The sequence below is a fragment of the Calonectris borealis genome, chromosome 7, assembly GCF_964195595.1.
Source record: "Calonectris borealis chromosome 7, bCalBor7.hap1.2, whole genome shotgun sequence".
Taxonomy (NCBI): Eukaryota; Metazoa; Chordata; class Aves; order Procellariiformes; family Procellariidae; genus Calonectris; species Calonectris borealis.
Window position 1 is genome coordinate 35,794,068 of NC_134318.1, and position 21,882 is coordinate 35,815,949.

At 36.2% G+C, this 21,882-nt stretch overlaps 1 protein-coding gene across 1 annotated transcript in view; it reads left to right on the forward strand.

Moving 5' to 3' along the window:
• ATRNL1 (attractin like 1) overlaps nucleotides 1-21,882 on the forward strand; it is a 543,008-nt gene that overhangs the window by 408,291 nt on the left and 112,835 nt on the right. The window contains exon 27 of the mRNA XM_075155134.1: nucleotides 2,977-3,084. Within this exon, the coding sequence (XP_075011235.1) occupies nucleotides 2,977-3,084 (108 nt within the window). The remainder of the gene's footprint in view (nucleotides 1-2,976; nucleotides 3,085-21,882) is intronic.

A 21,882-nucleotide genomic window follows, 5' to 3' on the forward strand; every position in this document is an offset into this window, starting at 1 on the left:
TTAATAAGATACAAATTAATACTTTTAAATTGTTGCAAAATAATAGAGATGCCTAAAAAATTAATCTTGTCAATACTCTTGGACTTAATGAGATTTAAAATTATGGTAGACCTTGAAATCTGTTGTCTGCTCAGTCAGATAAATGCTCATTGAATTTCTCAGTCCTATGCTGAGAAAGTAATGTTTTGAATTTCCCAGTTTTAAGTGAATATTTAGGCCTGTGCTTAATACTGAATATTATAAATGAAATGTGTGATAAAATATTCAAGTATTACATGTCAATGTCATCTATTCTTTGTCTCCAAGTAAATATCCCTAATTATTGAAGAAGTATGTATTTAGTTTTTGTTTGTATAGTTTTTAAATTCAGTAAATTTTTTTGGATATGAGTATATAAGTAACACCAGCATAGTTCCACTTTCTATTATCCCATGTTTATTTTACTTGAGCTATGATGAAATTTGTGTGGTTTTTTTAATCTATTTGACTGATGAGAAAAAGGTAAGGAAGAGTTTTTTCACTCTTTTTATAATACATAATATATGTTTGGAGAGTTTCTCTGTTTCTTGGCCTATGGCTGAATTATGGGAATTTCCCCATACCCGTATGGGCTACGTGAAAACAGTCACAGGTGTGACTGGAGCACAGGGTGTCACACCTGAATGCCACCTGCCAGGCGATAACCTAACTCACAAGATCTTCTATAACTGGAACTTTGCCTTTGTCCCAGTTTGGATGCACAGACAACTGCAGATGGTGGGAGTTAGTGACCTTTTCCAGCCACAAAACTGATTTTAAACATCATAATATCTTCGGGTATTTCTCCTCATTGCATCTTATTTTTCCTGTTCTGCACCTTACAGGGAGCTTTAGAATGCTGAACAGAAAGAAGCAGTATTTTGAATAGAGCACTTTTCTTTGATGTGCAAGTGCTCAGCTGCCAAACTCAGCACTGCTTCATGGGCAGCTGAATATTTTAAAGTTTTCATTCTTGTTTACGGAGCTAATTAAGAATCTTCATAGTACTCTTCTCAAATGACAAAGAATCAAAATTACAGTGACTACCTTGTGAATGAAAAGGTTTTACTAATCGCATGACCAGGAGCAGAGGTGAAGAAAAATGCTAGCCTTAAAAAATGGAGAGCATATCAAATACATACTCCTTTATAGTCTGTATTAAGTAAATCTTTTAAATAATTTGTGCATTTGGAGCGTAGGTTATTCTGCTCATTTAAGTACTTTCCCCAAGCAATTCTATTTGTTGAAAACAATGTTTGGTTTCCCATTTATAAGTAAGCGTTTGCCAATAGCTCTGTAAACTTACAATACTGTAATGAGTTCCATATGGCAGGATCGCTCCAATAACATTATTTTCTTTAATTTTTGTTATTTTAGGAAGAAAATAAGCTAGATATAGTAATTTTAGCATGGAGTGACTCAGTATTTTATGCTTTAAATTTTTGTGGTCTTTGTCAAGTTGTTGGTAAGACTGTAGTTCTTTCTGGCTGTAAAATCTATGAATATATTGTATTGATGCAAATCAGTGCTCATGTAAATCAGTATAGAGAGACCACCAATTTCATTTTTAAATGAAGGGTTAAAAACATAATTTTTAACCATCTAGATTTCCATCTGAGCTTTTATTTATTCTGAATTTAAAACATGCAGTTTCACCCACAGACACCTCAATTATCCTCTTGGTATGATATACTCCATGATATACATTTGCGCAGGTGCTTACTGACTAATACACTTCATGTTTATGAAAACCAGGCCTTAGGAATGTACTAGGTATGCATTGGGAGACTCCTGTACTGTCTTGATTTTAACATTACGAGTGCTTCTTTAGATTTCTGTAGACTACCTTAAAGTGCAATCAAGAAAAAATGCATGAGAAGTATTACAAAATGAGCTTGTTGCTTTGTAACAGACCTTAAATCAAGAGTGTTTATTAGTAAGCTGCCAGCAAATATTTGCTTGCATACCTTTTATTATTTCAAAGGCTTTTATGAACAGTATGTCACAATGCTAGTGTCATTTACATTCAAATACCAGTTTCTAATGTTTTAAGCTTTACAGAGAAATAATAGGGGGAAAAATGCTAAGAAAATGAAACTTAGATCTTTTCTAATAAAACATTTTTGCAAGCATTTTGTCTCTTCAAGATGCTGTGACATCCTGTTCAGTTGAAGGAGCACACGACTTTAATTGCACGACTCATTCACTTTAAATATTTAATAATGCTTTTATTAGTTGCACTGAACCAGTGAAGTAAGATCTGCAATATCTAGTGCTGGTCATCATTTTTATTCATCATAGTTTAATAAGCATTATAATTACAGATTGAGGAAGAAATATGAGTTAGCTTTATGGTTTTGCTTGGGACTTCTCTGCACACTGGTATGATTGGAAGGGATTATACAAGCTCTGTGAGCATAGCTGATCGTATTCAAATACACTGATGCAGGCTTCCCAATCCTGGCACATTATTCGTCATCTATAAGTAACTGCAGAAAAGATACTGCGTAAAATTATGAGTCCTGACACTATTAACCCCATCTGGCTTAGTAGCGAAGTATGAAAATTTGAAGGCCAAGTGGACTTGTTCTTGGCAGGTGTTCTAATGCATGCATTATCAGTGGAATTAAACTTCAACTGCTTTTACCAACCATTTCCCATATTTGCTTGCAACTTGCACAAATAGCAAAGTTATTTAGTCAGTTAGGGAAGCTTTCATTTGGAGATTTCATCAGAGTTTAAGCTGAAAGATCATTTGTAGACAACATAAGGCCTCCGGGCTCAGTTCTCGAGTAAATATAGACGATAATTTAGTATAACTTTCTCCCTTTAATATTAGAAATATGACTATTTGCATGCTATTTGCATTCTGATGTTTTAATGGGAGGTATAGTAGGGCAGACTAATATCTGGTGCATTTTTTAACGTTTTGTTAAAACATCATTTTTTCCTCATCAGCAACTTATGCGGGAGCGACAGCAGATGGCCAGCCGCCCCTTTGCTTCTGTCGATGTAGCACTGGAAGTAGGAGCTGAGCAAACAGACTTTCTACGAGGGCCATTAGAGGTAGGAACAGTGGTGCTGACAAGGGACCATTGTGATTTGCATATTTATATTGCTAGTCTCATCTGCATCTGCTTCTGAAACCGAGCAGCGTCCGATTACCTGGAGCTGACAAGTCTCAGCTACATATGTTATGCCATTTTTAAGGCGCATAGTTTTAATAGCATGACACGAGCTGTAACAAAAGCCACTGGAGAATCTATTAGCCTGGGTTGGAGTGACAGCCAGCTCACCTGGCAGTCCTTTTGTGATGGATGTGAGCTGAAGGAACGCAAGACGCAGGCGTTAAGGAGGGAGCAAACCTCATGTTCGGTCCTTCGAGTACACAGTGCCCCCTAGTTAACATCTATCTTAATTAAAGGAGATTACAGCAAACAAATAAACAAATAAATAAATAAATCAGCTGTGAGTCGAATTTCAGTGTTGTGTTTTATATGTACAGGTTTAAAGAATAGAGAGTATACTGCATATTTTCGTTCATAGATAATGGCTACATTACTGCATTCTTTTATTGTAATTGCAGTACATTGGAAAAGAAATAATAATATGCAAGGCAATGTGATATTGGAATAGTGTAATAATGCATGAAATGGATTCTGGAGGTTTCACCTGAAAATAGAGGGAGAATTACAATATGTGGATAATAATGAATATCTAATCTAAGTTGAGCTTTTGGTAGATCGTAATCCTCTTTCTTTACTTTTATTTACAATATTGTGTTTACAGTTATTACTTTATCTTATTTATGGTGGGACCTGGGAATGAAGTGTGATAGCTCTGAAATCTTTCAGGATTGTACTTTTCTTTTCATTGCTGCCAATTCCTCTTAAATTCAAAGCTTCTCTTACTTTTCTCAATAGCCTCTTTCAATGGAAGATTAAATACATTCTATCAAATCTCTAAGGTTCATGGAGAAGTGAGCAATGTGAAAAACAGATTCATAGCAGAAAGAAAAAGAATCAGCTCTTGAGTACTTCTGAAATTGAGGTGCTCTGTCCTGCTACTGTATAGGAAGCAATCACAATTGTTCTTGCTGACATAATTTAAATAGTTGGAATAGATAGTGAATAAAAATGCCATGTCTCTTTGAAGAAGCTTTGTTATTTTCTGACCAAAAACTAGAACCCCCACATTCTTCACCAGTATCATCATATTTCTGTCTCCTTTTATCTTGGAACAGAAGACCCCTCCAGCTCCCTAGGCCGAGGAGACATTACACTGTAGTTAAAAGTTAACTTTTTTTGAATGTGATTTCATTGTTTCTGTGCTGGCATGTGGGAACATTTTCTCTGTTGCCTTTCCAGAGGGAAGCAATGAGTGGGAGCTGAGGCATCCAAACTCTAATTCTGTACATACTGATTATTTAATTAAACTTTGGAAGTAAACATCACAAGTTAATTGCCACAATTTCTTTTCTCATATCTTTTATTTAGCACTAAAAGAGGTAGATGCTAAAATATTTTAATTATATTTTATAGTTTTTATTAGCTTTTTCTTCCTAGCCTAGCATTTTTCTAGTAATTGTTTAGTATTCAGTATCCATAGTGTTTTTTCCTAATTAATACATAGTTATACACGGAATGAAGTCCATTCAAAGTTTCCTTGGAATTACAATATACTGATCTATATAAAAACAAAGCATTGTGCTGACGATTAAATGAATGTGATTCAGGGTATTGATTGCCCTTTGGTGTATATTCTGTACGAAAGAGCTATATTAACCTTCTGTTCCCAGTCTATCCTCAATTTGTGAAAGGACACTAAAAGTTGTAGTTGCCATTCTGTTCTTCATTCTCAGCTCTCTTTCGGACTGAAGGGAATTTGGATCACACATGTATTTCCAGGATGCAATGCTTAAAAAATAGGATAGTGTGAAGTAGCTATAACTTCATTTTGTTGTATTAAGTTAGAATCATTAAACTATTATAATAATTCTGTGATATCTGATGCCCATTGGGATCTTTTAAAGTTAGAGATCTTTTGGTAAAAATGAGGAATATATAGCAACTCTCTTCAAAATGTTCCACCAGCATTGCGGACATCTTGCACTGATATACCAGGGGTTCCAATTTTAACGGTGGTGCATTGCATTCCCTCACCTCATACTTTTATTGAGATTGTGTGTTACTCACTGATACTTTGGACATTGTTGGTACACTTTTATTGACATTGTAATAACTCCGGCACTTCCAATGACATTGTATTGATCCATGGTCCTTTGGGCACAGTGTAACGTCATTGAACTGTTCCAGACATTACTGCAAGTCTCACATTCAACTGCATAGTAACACTGATGTTCACTAATGTCATCTGGTTTACATGATGCTGGTTTTGTACAGCTGGTGTTTTATATTAATACTGATGGTCTAGTACAGGTCAGTATTCGTATGTCTATCTACATGGTAATTCCAGTATGCCATTTGGTTAGCTTTTGTTTTATTATTTGCATTTATTTGTAAATATCCACAGCAACTGTTTCACTGTAAAGTTTTAGTTTGCAGTAGTAAGGCACTTTTTGCCCAGTGTTTGGAAAGCATATCTAAAAAAATAAAGAGTATGAATACGGCACTTAAAATGATTGCCTAGTTTAGATACTTACAATACAACTGATAATATTTGGGTCTATTTTCAGTTGGCAGCAATTTGCAACAGATTAAAACAAATCCTGAAAACACTACAGAAGAGAGTTGAATCTCTGATATTTTGGGCTCTCTTTCTGCTTTGGAGTCTTTACCAGCCAGTCTATCTTTCTTAATATTTTGCCAACAAAATGACAGTATCTTGATATTAACTCCTTCAGAAAACTTTAATCTGCATCGTATTCCTCCTGTTTGCTGCTGTCTGAGTGGGTTTCAGGCATTGGTAATAGCCTTTGCTCTTCCCAATTTAAACTTTATTATTCATCAATCTTTACTTCTTCAGGGTGCCTTTCTGTGTAACTGAATCACAGCATGACATTACCAAGACTCATCTTGTCATCCATTCTGTCATGTTGGCCTTATGTCAACTATTAAATATCTTATTGTCACCTTAAACTTAACACAGAAGAAATCAAACTTAGTTTTTCCCTTACCCTCCTTTCCTCTTGGTATCACATCAACCACTACCTTGCTAATGATATTGATAGCATGGTAGTATCCTAATTTGAAATCTATGAAGCAATACCTACTCCTGCAGTGGTACGATATTCATGATACTAATCTTGTGCACAGTTATCTTATTTAACCCATGCCAGCCCTAATCTACATCTTCATCTGTTTCCATTATGATTGCCATTTCCCTGCTTAGAAGTGATGAAATCTGCATGAGGTCTGACAAGGGAAGGTGAGGCTGGAGGCAGGCCACCCCTCACTCTTCCTCCTCTCTCTCAGGAAGAAAAAGAGCAGCCTAAAGTTACTCCGGTGGAGGATAGGAAGGGAAGTCTGGAAGGCAGTGAACCTCTGGATCCCAAGAGGGAAACAGTCAACGGGGGCTACAGGTGTCCCTGGGGCAGGTAAAAGAAGAGAAAGAATTCCTAAGGTCCCCTTGTTAGCAGTTTCACATAGCACAGGCTGCTAAGGAGCAGAGTGAGAAAACACCAGAAGCACCCTGTCCAGAGAGTTTGAGAATATTGTGATATTTTGTGATACCACCATAATTTTTTTCAATACCAGAATCATAAAAAATTAAAGTAGCATCATAGATCAATAGATACAACGCTTCTTGACACTCAGTGCCCTCAGTGTTAAAACAATTTTTATTCCTTTCATTTCTTTTTTCTAGACATCTAAGCCATTTCCAGACCTGGTTGCTTTTTGCTGCTCAGTCTATCCCAAAAGCTAAATCATTTAAGCTATCTTCATAGTCTAAGCCTCCTTTAGGCAACATTTTTTTCCCCAAAATATAAATCACTTTTGAAGAGTCACTTCCACTGTGCTGCTGACAGTCATTTTAGTTAATCTGCATGTTAAGTGAAAAGTAACAAAAATGCTTTTTCTGTCCTGCTTTGCCTAACTTCTGGGTGTGTTTCTGTTCATTCAGAGCCCATGACTTTTTCTGAAACAGGGACAGATTCTTTCTTTAGGCCTGTGAGATAAGGTGGACACTACTGTAATCTCTAATGTATGGTCATGTTAAGTCTCTGGACAGCAGCATCTACTGTGCTACATCTGCTGGAGTAAAGACAGATATGTTATTGCCTGCATAAGAACCAAGTGCAGATTTGCTCTTATGATGATCATCCATTTGATATCTTTGCAGTATTACTTGGATATCTTTTTTTTTTTTTTTTTTGCAAATCGATGTTCTTTAATAATTATTTCTGCAGAAAAACATGTAGTAAAACTTTCAATCATTTTTCCATCAAGTTACTGTGTTTCCTGTAGAATTGTCACAGTTGTTAGATTGTTCTCTATTTCTGACAAGGTAAGATGTTCTCAAGAATTTTGAATTTCAAATGAAGTCTAGCTTTGTTTCTCTAGCAAGCAGTAAGTAATATTTATGGTACATTAAATAATTTTTGAATTTCAGGCACTTTTGATAAATATAAAGCAAAGATCGGCCATTATTTCTCATTTATTTGAGTAAAATAATTGGAAAGTATGCACCAACACCAGTAGCTGTAATTGTACCAAGAATGGCTATTGGAAATCAGAGTGACTTATTAAAATACATTAAAATCCTGTACCAGAGGTTTGTGGGGTTTAGGTAATTGAAGTTTATATTAATAAGCTGTGTTGCTGGTTTCTCTTGCCAATAAGATGTCAGGACTTTTCAGCTTGCTTTACAAATAAATCCAGTTAAATTGGGTTCATTTCCTTGTTTAATTTGAATAATTCAGTGAGTAATTTTTGAAACTCCAACCTAAGCATACTTCATTATTTTGTACAAAATGAAACTAGTTGTATGCTTCATCAGTATTGCACCTGCATTATTTTGATGACATAATGTCTAATATCATGGAACAGACTCTTCCCAACTCTGTTACAGGTCATCAGATTGCCCCTTGCTATTCTCAGTTCCTAATTTTAGTCTCAGTGTCAGAGGATAAATTCAGTCCCCTTGTAGGAAAGTAACAATTTATTGAAGAAAATGACAAAATGGTCCCTGGAATGGTCATCTTGTTTTCAGTGACCATAAAGGCAATACATATTTGGCAACAGGAGCTATCAAAGACCATCATACTTGCACTTCTCGTTTACTTAAAAAGTCATGCTATATGATTTACAAAGTTGCAAGTGTTGCTCACATAAGCTTATTGGGGAGCTGAACTCTGGGAACTTCAAAGAAGATATTAGTATACTATATTAATTATTTATTTTATATTTTGTTTAAAATGTGATCAAAGCTGATTCTTCTTTATTGTTACGGTGGGATAACTAGACATTATCCCACACTACTTGTGGGAAAACCAGACATTCTCCTCAATGGGGAAGGATAGTTTCGCTCGCTAATCCATGTTTCCATCTTTGTCATGCCAAGTGCAGGATACAGCCTGTGAGCCAGCTCAGCCACGATCACGTAGAACAAGTTGCAGGTTGTTCTGAATGATTCCAGGGACTGCAAAAGCTGTAGCTAGACTCAAAGGAGCAGAAACATAGTTTAGAGACCCCTACACCATTTGTTCTTTTCAATGTCATTCAGAAACAAAGGTTGCATTGTTCTTTTGTAACCTGCCCCTTAGAAGGCTTTGGATGTGAGGAGGAGTTGTTTTTAGAGCTCTCGTCCCTGAGTTTAATTGCCATTTTCCTAAGTAATATTTTTCTTTCCTAGCAAAGTTGGGTTTTTTTTTACCCCTTGCTAATTCCAAGTTTGGATTATCCATATTGTCTGTATGTTATGTCTGTAAGCCAAGCTATGCTTGGCGTTGGAAAGGGCTTCACTAAGTACTGTGTCTGGTTTGTGGCACTGCAGCTCAAGGAGGACCAGAGGAGAGAGAATCTAGATGAGAACAATGTGAGCAATCAGAGACTTAGAAAATATAACTACAAGGAAAAGGCGAGGAAAATGGAGAATACTATTGAAAAGAGTCAAAATAATAACCTTCAAATATGCAAAAGGTTAGTAGCAATCAGGAGGGCAACAATCTTTTCTTTGTGTGCACTGTAGGCAGCAAAGGTGTAATGGACTTAAATTGTAGTAGAGGAGGTTTAGGCTGGATATCAGGGAAAAACTCATAATAAAGCTGAATCACTGGAAGCAATTGCCTGGGGAGGTGATGGAATTTCTTTTATTGGAAGCTTTTTAGAACAGGTTAGACAAACATTTCTCAGGTACCATGTACCCATAGCTCCATTACACTCATAGAATAGAATCATAGAATAGTTTGGAACCTTTAAAGTCATCTAGTCCAACCCCCCTGTCATGGGCAGGGACATTAGCTTCTTTCCTTTCAGCTGTCTTTATTATTATTCTGATTGCCACCTAGCTCTTCCTTCTGCATAGTCTCTGAAAATTTTCCATTTCTGTTGTTTGAACACCTTAATTACCTTCATTGAACTATTAGTTTTCTGTTACTGGATATTTCTGACCCTTCTCTTCACTTTTGCTGTTATCTTCATTAATTTACGTCCTCAGTTTTCTTGCAAGATCAGAAACTGTTAAGTCATCTCTGACCCCCAGTCTCTCCATGACTGTAGGTCTGCCTAATATGATCTCCAATCCATTCTGGAATAACTTCAATATTGTCCTTGAAGTCTGTATTCATGATGTAATTATTTTTATCTTAACCAGTGCATTACCATTTTTATAGCCTTTCAAAATCCGTGCATCCTATATTACTAGAACTCAGAGAAATGTAGTCAGATGATACACCTGACACCGAAGAGAAGAAACTATATTGGATCACATTTTCTGTTTTTCTGTACTACTCAAAGATCATGCTAAATTTGCTGTCCACTGCCTCAAGAACTCCATTACTTTTGCTACACTTTGACCTTGATGGCTCACTCCATTCTTCTCTGCCCACTCCCTCAGTCTTGTTCATATGGAAAACTTTCTCCTAAACCATTGAGTCACTTTATTTTAAATCCTACCTTCAAATCTATTTTCTACTTTGCAAATGATTGATTCACTTTTGGTATCCTTTTGTGATACCATGTGTGAGGGATGTTATATCATATGCAAAATTCACATTCAGTAATTCTTCCATTAAAGAAAAGCGTTTACCAGAAAGCAGCGTTGTTTGGTCCCTGCGATAACTCCTTCCTGTTTTTCATGAAATAAGAATTTTAGATTTCACACTATTTAATTCCTTGTTCAGTGGTCATATACAACAGTGTAGCTCTGCTCAATTAAATATCTTTACATTTGCATAAGATTTTTGTTCTTCTCTTTAAATTTATGTCTCACAGTGTGTGAATGTTCTGAGCCTGTGATTCAGAACAAATACCTAATCTAGTTGCTCATGCATACTGGTCACAACTATGATTCTTTGTGTGTGTTGTGTATACTAACTCTATTCAATGTAAAGTGTATAGATGTTCAATTCCTTGCACAGAATCAAGTTAACAATATTTTAAGATTTCTAAGTAATAGCTTTCTCCTTCAGCATATGGGAAATCTAAAAATAGTCTGAGGAATGCTGCCTGGAATAAGCCACATTGTTTTTTCATATAGACCAAATTTTTGTGTGTGTGTTTATTGCTAAAATATATACTAACACCTCAAAACTTGTTGATGTTTTGACAGAGTCCTTAACTTAAAAAAAAGTTTTAAAAAATTCTAGATTGGTTCTGGAATGTATCTAGTCTCTAAATTTAGAGAAAACACATTTTTAAGCCCTATATTCTCGTTTGCTTGCTTATTTCTGTTGAGTCAATTTACGCTCATGGGCAAACAGACATTGTAAGAACACCTTAAACACGATGTATAGGAGATTTTTCTACATGCAGGTTAATGTCCTAATATTTCATACTAACAAAAGAGTAAAGCTTCTGCTTATTAGCTTATGAGCTATAGGATCTGTGAACTCACAATTAGTTCTGAAAAGCAGATTTTGTTCTGTTTTTTTGACAAAAATGTATCTTTCCACTTCACAAAATTTATTTGGCACATGTACTGCATAATCAGATGACTATAGAAATTGTTTGGATAGAAATATATGATTTGTGTTGAACAAAATTGCCGACAAATTTCATGCTCGATTGGAACAATTAGCAGGAATTTTGGCTGACTAGCTAAATGTAGGTGTTTCAGCGGTATTGACATGCTGTGAATAGAAATTGTTAAATTGTTGTATTACGCGTAGTTGCAAATTGAAAGTATCAAAATAAATACTCTGATTGTTTTCAAGCAGAAGTGTTTAGATGTGTCTGTAAATGTTATGAATAATGACACTGTACATGTCCTATGTTCATTAAAATTAATAAATACAGTTTTTCCAACATCTTATTTCATAAAGTAGTTAGATACAAAATTCAGTGAATGCCAAAGAAAATATATATTTATGTACCTCTAGGATTGTCTTTGAATGAGGCTTGCTTATGGGAATCTCGTCTTTGGATAGCAAATCCATGACAATGAGATTTGTCCAGTTTAAACTGAACATTCCAAAGCATGGAAATAATTATACTATCAGGATAACTAAAAAGCACATAGATTTAATTTTTTCTCAGTTTGATTGACTGGGCTTTTCTGTGCATCTGATTTGCACATGCCATTCTCTGACAGGCTGCTCTTTCTAGTTATATATATTTTCTTAGTATTTCTTTTGGTTTTAGATCAGAAGTTATTTCTCATCTTTAAAGTAGGAAATTTCTCTCTTTAAAAGGAAAGGAGAAAAAGAAGAAATAGATACAGAAACACTAATGTTTCATCAGCTATTTCCCATGTTTCGAGGTGGAACTGGCTACTGTATAGTGTTGTTTGATATTTGCAACTTCTATTCCTTAGCTTTGCTTCAGAGGCTTTACCTGCATGCTGTTTCCTAGCTCTGTACTTGAGTTTCAATTCTTCCTGCCACGAAAAATACATATTGAAACTGCAGCAGACAGGAGGCAAAAGTGCAGTGCCTTTGCTTTTCTTCACAGAACGTGACAACCTGCATGTATTGTTGGATAATCTAATAGGTTATGCCAGTTTTCGCTGAAGTTTTATCATTCTATAACTTCTATCAAACTAAATTCAAGTCTGAAGTGAATGTGGATTCATTGTGTAGAAGGCAATGCACCTGCCCCAGACAGCAGATACCTAAACCTTACCTAAGCTTCAGAGAACCATCCAATTTGCTTACTTTCCAAGACTATTCAACCCAGCAGGCACTGTGCTACTTGGTCTACAGACTCAGCTTTCAGAGAGTTATTAGCTGAGCTTTGCCTGAGTCTACAGAAAAGACTGAAATATTATGTCTGGTCAGGACTACAACTAAACTAATTTTGAAGATGGCAACCTTTTGCACACAGTATAGTGAGAATGGCATTTTTCCATGAGGTAAGAAAGCACTGAGCCTGAGGGAGACTATACCTACATAGCCCTAGGCATCCTGTGGGAGCACACGCTCTTATTTTTACAGCTACAAGAGTGGATTAACCAGATGGCGAAAGGAGAACAGATTAGAGGGAATCTGATTGCTCAGGTGACCTGGACACTCCTTTGGAAGGGAGCAGATGTAAAATGTTCCCTCTGGGCAGGATCCAGTGCTTCAGGGTATGCTCTTTCCATCTCAGTGTCTAACTTTGGTTCTGCCTGCTGCGCTTTGTGCATCATGGCTCTTGAATTTCTGGTTGCATGGTGGCTCAATTTCAACAAAAAGGATGGAGCGTGTTCCTGTTTAGGTAGATCATGAGCCCTCTGGACTGAGTAGAGCCTGAAGTTCAGGTATCTCCTTACCTGGATGAGGATCACTGTTCTGACATCTGCTCTACCGTACAAAAGGTAAATGTGGGTCCTACTCTTATGTGCCCATCATCAGTGCTGGGGGAATTTAATATGTGTGCTGCATAGCATTCCTCTTTGTTTCCTATGTTCTCAGTGGAAGAGGAGGAGGACTATTTTTCCCCTTGTGAGAAGGGGAGAGGCAGTTTCTTTTTTCACAATGATTATTTAGAAAGGTATGGTAGTAATTACAGGCAGATTAGATCACTTCTTTGGTGTGAGGAACCCAAAATTTCAAAGAGGTTATGTGGAGGCTGGGTATGTAAGTTATAGGGCATGGATTCCATTCACTGGCTTTAGCAAAGCAGAGGAAGAAACATTGCATGAGGTGTTAGTTTCAGTAATAATCTCAATAATTTTTTTATTACAGAAAATACCATAATATTAGAACTTGAAAAATGAGTGGGCTCAATCAGGATTTGGGGCCCAATGGTATGATTCTTTAATGGTCTTGAAGGAGCTATCTCCTTGTACAATTTCTTTTGGAAATCAAAAGATTATGAATGGTATACTGCAGTAAAGTGGTATACTGCAGTAAAGTAGAAGCTGCAGTAAAGTAGAAGTTACAAAGGCAGTTAGACTGCAGTGAAATTGGGAAGATCAGTAAGTTTGTATCAGGGCCATCTCTACAAGAGGAACTCCTTTAAAAAGTAGGCAGTATTTGTGATATGTGATCACTTCCAGTTATAAATGTAATGTACTTTACAAATTTATTAGAGCTTCCTATACAAAGACTGTAAAACATTATTGTTCATTAGTGTGAAACAGTAACGTTTTTAACAGATATGCATGAAATAAATTTTTCCTTTTTTCATCTCTGGTATATATTCATGTTATTGGAATTATTTTTAAAGTAGAATTTTGCCTTTCCAAGTGCTATTCCTTATACTATATCCTTGGCAAGATGACCTTTTTCTTATCTTTATTATCCAGCTTTCAGTAAGAAACTGGGAAGTTTAAAAAGACACTTGCTGTCAGCTTCTTGTCTCAACTGCTTAGGTCTTTGAAAAAGATGTACAAATATTGAACCAGCTGGAGTTAATAAATAAAGTTATTCTGTTCTACAAACAACTTAATGGTTATTAAAGGAAAAGCCACTGGGCTTTTGGAAAGTAGACAAGCAATTTATTTTATATTGAGAGGTTTTTCAAATTGTAGGAATCAGAAGGAATCAAATGTACCCTTCTGAACACACTTAAATATCAGTTTATGTGCAGAAAAGAAAAACATTATCCAGTGACTCACAAACATAATTTGTGTTTTGCAACACAAAACACACAAGCATAGGACACTCTTTAAGATCGCCACTAAATATACCAAGAGGCACTGACATGACTTTGGCAATGACATCCAGTGAGATCATTTTCCTCTGGGCATATGGATGCCGTAAAGTGCATATTTCATTTTTTTTGCATGAAGAATATTTTAAAATCATATTAAAAGAAAGAAGATATATTACCATTTTGTTATAAACAGAGCCAGCCAAATATCATAAATTGACTATGCATTAAAAAATCTCCAAAACTTACTGTCATGTACTCCTATGTACCTTCAGGGCTTAATCATGAATGTTATTTGAGTTACATTCTCCCATCACTCACTTGCTAAATTCAAGAAAGGTAGAGTTGCACCAGGTCCAAATCCAGCACAAAGTATATCTGCTAAAGCACCATTAAAACTAGACTAGTGAAATAGCATACCTACTCTGATGGATTTATTGAGGAATAGTAGATTTGTGTGTCTGGTTAAATGCAGAGTAATTACAGAAATATATTTTTAAAAAATTGAAAAAAAAATTAATTTTTCTCACTTCCCAGTATAATTAAGTGGTAGAAGTAGTACTACAATCTGAATATTTAATTTTCTTTTTATCCAAAATAATTACAGCATCTGTTTCTGTTCCAGTAGGAAACTTCCATGGACAATATCCATTGAAGTGAGTGCAAAGCGCAGTGTTGTTGTGATCTAGCAACAGTTTATAACCAGTTTGCTGCTATTTCGCAATATGAATAGCTAAAGAAGGTTTTAAATAAGCTTCTCTAACCCAGATGTCTGTCTTTTTAGTGACTTTCTTTTACTTTTAGTTATATGAACATGTAACAGCTCAAGGTGAAAAGGAAGTAAGAGGAGAACTGGAGGGCATGCACGAACAATATAGGACCCTGAAGGAAAGCAATAATTAATGTGGGACCATACAGGAAGATGATTTGATGCTTTGGGAGCAACAATTATGGATCCGTAAAATTCACAAAATACACATCCATAAAATGGCATAAAACTCCTTTGATATCTCCCCTAATGTGACCTCTTCATTGAGTCATATGTTGATAAAATTTGCATGCAACCCAAACCATATTTCCCAAAGCCTCGACATAATGCTACAATTTGCATATGCACTCCATATAGCCATTGATATTCACAACAAGAAATGGCATAAAACCAGTGCAGTTAGGGTAGGAGCGTGAGATGTCATGCTTTGTTTTGTTTGGTGTATACATTTTGCCTTGCATTTATGTAAGAGAGGACAAAGTCAGAGAAACTTGTCTAGAATCTGGGGTAAATGATATGGAAGTTTGTGAGAGTCTGCAGACCAAGTAATATTTCAGTAACATTATTGACCTAATCCTAAGGAACTTACATCTCCTGTGATACTTAGAATTGGTTTTGTTCCAAAAAGTTCTGTCATGCAAGATGAGCAAAAAAAAAAAAAACCACGGTTTGATCACAGACCTTTAGGCAGTGTTTTAGATGTGCCATGTTAGCCCCTGAGTATCTTGAGGATAAGGTCTGAAACCTTGAATTTGTATTTTTTAGAAAGCCAGCACAGAAAGCAAAGGGTAGCTCTGACGTTTTTACAGCAATCTCTGCAATAGCTTTTTCTACTGAGGTGTACTCCATTGCTCTGTTTCAGATATAGTTTTTCAAAGGGCTTAAAATGTCCAAGTATATCATAGAACAGCAGTCGCCCTGAGAGGTGAAAATAGTACAATCAACTCAGTAACTTCCAGAATGTGGGGCAACAACTTTAAATCAACTGGGAAAGGCAGAAAGTATTATTCAGAAATGCTGCTTAATGAGAGCTGGGACTGAATGAGAAATCCAAAAGCTCTTCTATACAGCAGGTTATACTGATCATTGTTTGGAACACCTTCTGTGTGATTGTAGGGTCTTCCAAAAGCTTTCCCCTGCTCACCTCTGCCTTACTCAGTTTTAACTCTAACCAGTTTTTCCTCACCAGTATGAAGATCTTCTTCAAGCACCATTCTGTTTCAGCATTATGATCGCTAAGATAGTAACACGGCGAGCACTTCTGACAGATGAATGCAGCTGTTTCTTAGCTGAATATTTACAGCACTAGAGACCTCATCTTCTCATAAGCTGTTTTGGAGACTACGTTAATAGGACCAAGGAACTGATCCTAGTTAGGAGAGTTCATGTTAAGCTGAAATTCAATATTTTTACTTACTGCATTTGAGTTAGGCGGTAAACCTAATCTGTAGAAAACAGCATTCATCATGCACAATAGAATCATAGAATAATTTAGGTTGGAAGGAACCTCTTGTAGTCTGTCAGTCAAAGAGACTGGGGATGAACCAAACCCCTGAGCAAAGTCAAGCCACCTTTGATCAGATCGCTTAGGGTCCTGTCCGATGGCGTTTTGAATATTTCTAAGGATGGTGATTCGCAGCCTCGCTGGACGCTGTTCAAATGTTTGACTGCCGTCATTGTGAAAAGCCTTTTCCTAATATCTCATCAGAATCTTCCTTGCAACTTCTTTCTGCTGCCTGTTTTCTTATCCCTGTGAGAAAAGCATGACATAGTCAGAGTCAGCAAGGAGTTTCCAACTTAGCCTTCTCCTATTAAGCCTGAACAAATACTGTACTGTCAGGCTTACCTCCTAACTCCTAGGCCACCTATATCTCACTGTTTTGTTTACAAAGATACCATGGAAGACTGTTTTGAGAGTCTTGCTAAAGTCAAGGTTAATGCCATCCACTGCTGTCTTCCACTGAGCTAGTCATATCATCACCAAAAGTAACCAGGTTGGTGAGGCAAATTTTGTCTTTCATAAATCCATACTGGCTATTCCTAATCAAATTCTTGTCCTTCATGTGCCTGGGCATGGCTTTTAGGGGGATTTACTTCCCAGGGATGGTGGGAAGCCAGTTAGGCTGACCAGCCTGAATTTTAATCTTCCTTCTTGCCTTTCTTAAAGATGCGTGTAACATTTGTCTTTTTACAGAGATCAGGAACTTCCCCTGATCACCATGACCAGTCAAAGATGATAGCATTTTCTCAATGACATTGGTGAGTTCTCAGTATTCCGTCTGGTCCTGTGGACTTGCCTACATCCAATTTGCTTAAGTGGTCCGCGGCTCATTATTTCTCTGCTATGGGTACTATGTGTACTCCCTACTAACTCAACCAGATGAAAAACATTAGCAAAACCCCAAATCTGTGTTTCTCAGGATTTCAGGATTTTTTTTTGTGCATGGAAAAAAGCTGGATATAAAGTTCTTGCATAAACTAGAGAAGCTTTGATGTTAACATAATCAAAGAACTGCTGTAAAGGCACTTCCTTCTGTAGCAGCGTGTAAGAGTGGTCGATGTCTGCTTTTCTGCTGATATTTCTTGATGAGACATATTTTTGGGGTTTTTCTTCTTATGCCATCCCATAAATTCCAGAATTCTTTCCTGACGTTTACATTTTAGTAGTTGCAATATGTACCTTTGTAAACTATGTGCAGTGATTTTTAATGATTGTCTTTAAATATTGGCAGTGCACGTGCAGTTACAAAACACAGTTATGAGTTTGTGGCTCATGTATGGTGAGATGAGTTCAGTTTTTTGCGTTTTTTTTTTTAAGAGGCTTTGTGGTAGACTAGGCACAGTTCACAGGGTAACAAACCAGAAAGGGTTAATGAAGATCCCACTCACAGGCTATTACCTATCCTCAGCTTTGACCAATTAGTCAATTAGAAACAGCAGCTCTAAAAGCCTAGATCCAAATAAATAACAAATTTGCAGGCTCTCCTGAAAAGGCTGTAGAGTTGTGCTGAGAGATGCTGAAGGAAGAACTTTGTGTGAAGAGTGATGGTTGACCACAGAAAGTAGCCTGGATACTTGGTGAGCTGTGGAAAGAAAAGTTTCTCTTTCTTGTTTAATGCAGGGTGCCTGGGCTGGAGTTCAGTGAAGTTAAGTGAACTGTACTAAAGCTGTTTTATACGCTGTACAAATTGGCAATGCTATTTTAGTTCTTCAGGAAATAGGCTGGCCACTCTTCTTAATCATAATAAAGTTTCACTTAAATAGACAGTACCTCCTTTTTGGAATAGGTGTGTTCATCTGGCTAATGGAAAAAATCCCTGCCACATCATAAAGGTATAATCTTCTTTCAGTGATTTCTTGACACATTTCAGTCCTTAAGTGTCTAGACTGTATATTTTAGGTCAACAAGTATGTTAACAAATATAATTGATACATACAAACATCTGAATAGCATAAACTGTATCTTATTACTGGCTCTGGTTGTCAACCAGAGATGATAAAATTGTGTACTCTCAGGTACTGTAGAGTGAGTCATCCCAAATACCTTTCTCCTAAGCATGTTAGATCACTAAGCTATATGAACAAAAGAGTCAGTGTATTAACAGAATGCTCTAATTGCTTTCACAACAGAGGTGGTCATGCAGTCTGAGCCCTTGTTTAGTAGTATCCTTCCAATCTGTCTTCTGATTAGTCTTAGCAATCACTTTGCGTTTGTTCTCATGTAACTACCATATCTTCTTTTTCCACTCTTCCAAGAGATAAGTTATATTTAATGACAATGATTGCTATATATTAACTTGTAGCTGTGAATAATGTAATGTAGATCCTAATCGTTCAAACAAATTCACGTGCAGAATTGTCCTTCCAAAAGTACTCCATCAAACTTAAAAGCAAGTACAGGTACAGTTAAGCATATTCATAAAATTTAGCAGGATCAATTTTATAATCGGTTGCACCATGATAGAATTTAGAACATAATTACTTACGTGATTATTGTATCTGTATCTTGGGAGCAAACTCTTGAGTACATGATATAAAACAGCTTTGGAAAATGGAGAAGTGGTTATCTGAGAAAGTGAATCTTACCATTGCATACAAATACTTAACAAAGCAAAAGTAATGAATTATTTAAACTACAAATTGAGAAACTTCCCTCTGTATATTATGTGACATTACTAATGCAGACCACAGATCTACTTCTATAGATATTTTAATCTACAATGAATGATAATGAAGTTATTAAATGTTACTATTGATACCCTTTTCCTCAGTTGGAAGTTTCAGTGAAGGCAGTGTATAAATAATTACGAGGTACATAGTGAATCTTCTAAAACTTGTATTCAGAAATTCACTGTCACTAATGTCATGCAATCGTAAGCAACTTGAAGTCAATGTGACACAAGAAATGATACTCAGAACTGTCTCATCTCTAATAAATGACAGTAATTAGCCATATTTCAAGCAAAAGATAATATATCATAGATAAGATAGTTCATATTTCATACAGTGGCCATTACCAGAGATGTAAGGCCAAATGAACTCTCACATTACACTCCTTTATAAGCTCTTCTGTCACAGAATATAATATTAAAATGATGCTTGTAAAGTAAGTTTTAAGGCAGAGGAAACTTTTGAAAATTGATGGCTTTGGTGAGCAGCCAGCATTAGTATTTACTTTGATAAGAACTAAGGGAATACTCATGGGAATTAAAGAAACCCTATATATCCTTGCTGTGTTGTCTTCTCCACTGCTAACGAGGGAATGGCAGTTTGGTTCATCTCTGGTCACTTCCACAGTGACTCAAACAGTACCAGCTTTGCCTTTTTAAAAAGGCTACGAATAAAACAATTGTTCTTAAGTATCTAAAAATTCTTTGCTGCTTATGAAGCCTAGTATGCATCACTGACCCTATGATATGGGGGCCTTGGAAATGATCTATGAAATGGGAATGAGGTTTCCCACATTGAGTGGAGATCCAAATCTTTCCCTTTCAAGATTACAGTGGTCTGAGGTTCAATAGCAAATAGCTGATTAATACCATAAGGTATTTTGCCCCAGTCTCTAAAACTAGTGAATAGGTTGAGTAGCTGGTAAATACAATTGAGTCCATTTACCCACCATAAATAAAAGGGTGGAAAGTTGTGCAAGGAGAAATGGTGAGCAATGGAGTGAGTAAAAGCTGTGACCTAAGCCAAGCCCTGCCCATTGCAGTAGCTGCAATAAGTAACATATCTATACAACTATTGCAAAGCAGCAGAAGAGGGGAACATAAATGTACCTCTTTATGTTCCCTTATGCATACCCTTTATGCAAAGCATTCCTGTGTGATCACAAAATGCATGTAACATAGGTGAGTGAGAAAGGTGGTGCATTTTGAAGGGGTATGGTGGTAAGAAGGCTGTGGAGCAGCTATTGACACAGTGCTGGGAACATGCACACAAGTGAGATGTGGTACGGGTGCAGTCTACTGCTACAAAGGGCCATCACTTCAAAAAGATGGACACAAACCAGTTTATGCTGCTTTGTGCAGGACTGAGCATCCTCTCTGATGTTAAGATGCACAATCTAAGCTTATTCATAGGAAAACTATAGTACTACCCTGTTTGATTTCTCATGTGAAAATGTAACTCTCAGTATGTTTTTGTGTTCAACTTCTAGAAACTCAAGGTTAAAAAGCAGAATTAATGCATACCTGGCTGTGTTTAATAGCATCTTACTGAAAATAGTCAGTCATGCCTATGATTTTTACGTGTGATTCTTAACAATTGTTTGGCTAGGAATTTCACCCTTGCATAGAATAAAGGAGGGAGAATATCAATACTTTTAGCATTCTGAAATCCCTTAATCTGCATTCCTGATAAGACTTTGTTACTGATTCTAAGGAGAAAACCCAAGTAACTTCTTTTCAGGAAAAAAAAAACCAAACCATCAACAACAAACTAAAAGAAAAAAAGAAACAAAACAAAAAAACACCTTTTAAAATCTATAAAGGTAATCTATACAGCCTTTTCTAGGATTAAAGGGTTTTTTTTATAAAAAGGAATGCATGAAATGTAGTGTTTTCTTCATAAATCACAGTATTGTTTAAACAGACATTGCATTTGAAAAGATACATAGCTTTAGCAGTATTTGCAATGGAGTCTAAGTATTTATACATGTGATAGATTCAGATAATAGTACAAATATGATGTGAGCACAGATCAAAATTAAAAGGAGTGATTTTAAAGGAATAAAAGGTATTCTTTGTAATGGAACAAACATTCCTGTTGTATGAACACTACCTGAAGTGTCCTGTTGATGTGTTTGCATGTTCAGAGAATATCAACACTGTTATACTTCATGTTTCCTTCCTTATAACATGAAGCTGAGTTATTACTGTGCTAATGGTGTGGCCCAAAATGTATTCGAAATGCTGGCAAGGCTCCAGTTTATCTTGTTTTTAAGTGTCAGAATTAACAATGTGAGGTTATTCCAGTATTATCTAAGAGTCATTGCTATAATTTAAGTGGTATTTGTGGGGTATGGAGTCAAGCTCCCTGAAGTGTGAATGTCCTTTTGCTGACTTATAGTCTTGCATTATTTAAGTAGTAAATTCTGTACAATGCAGATGAGAACCTCTGAGGGAAAGCAAATATTATAGTAATTCAATATTTCGGTAGCCTTGTAGCTATTTGAAACAGTCTATTAGTAAATGACGTTTATTGTCGTCTTTAGGTATAAAAGTGCTTCTTATATATCAGTAGATATCCATCCCACTTTACACACAGGAAAACTGACAAAGGAAAATTGGAAGCAAGCCTGGGTTTGTTTTTGGTTTTTTATTTTGCTCCCTATCCAGTGACCTGCTCGTAAATGACAGTATTTATATTGGCCCTTTCTATCATCAAGCTAGATATAGC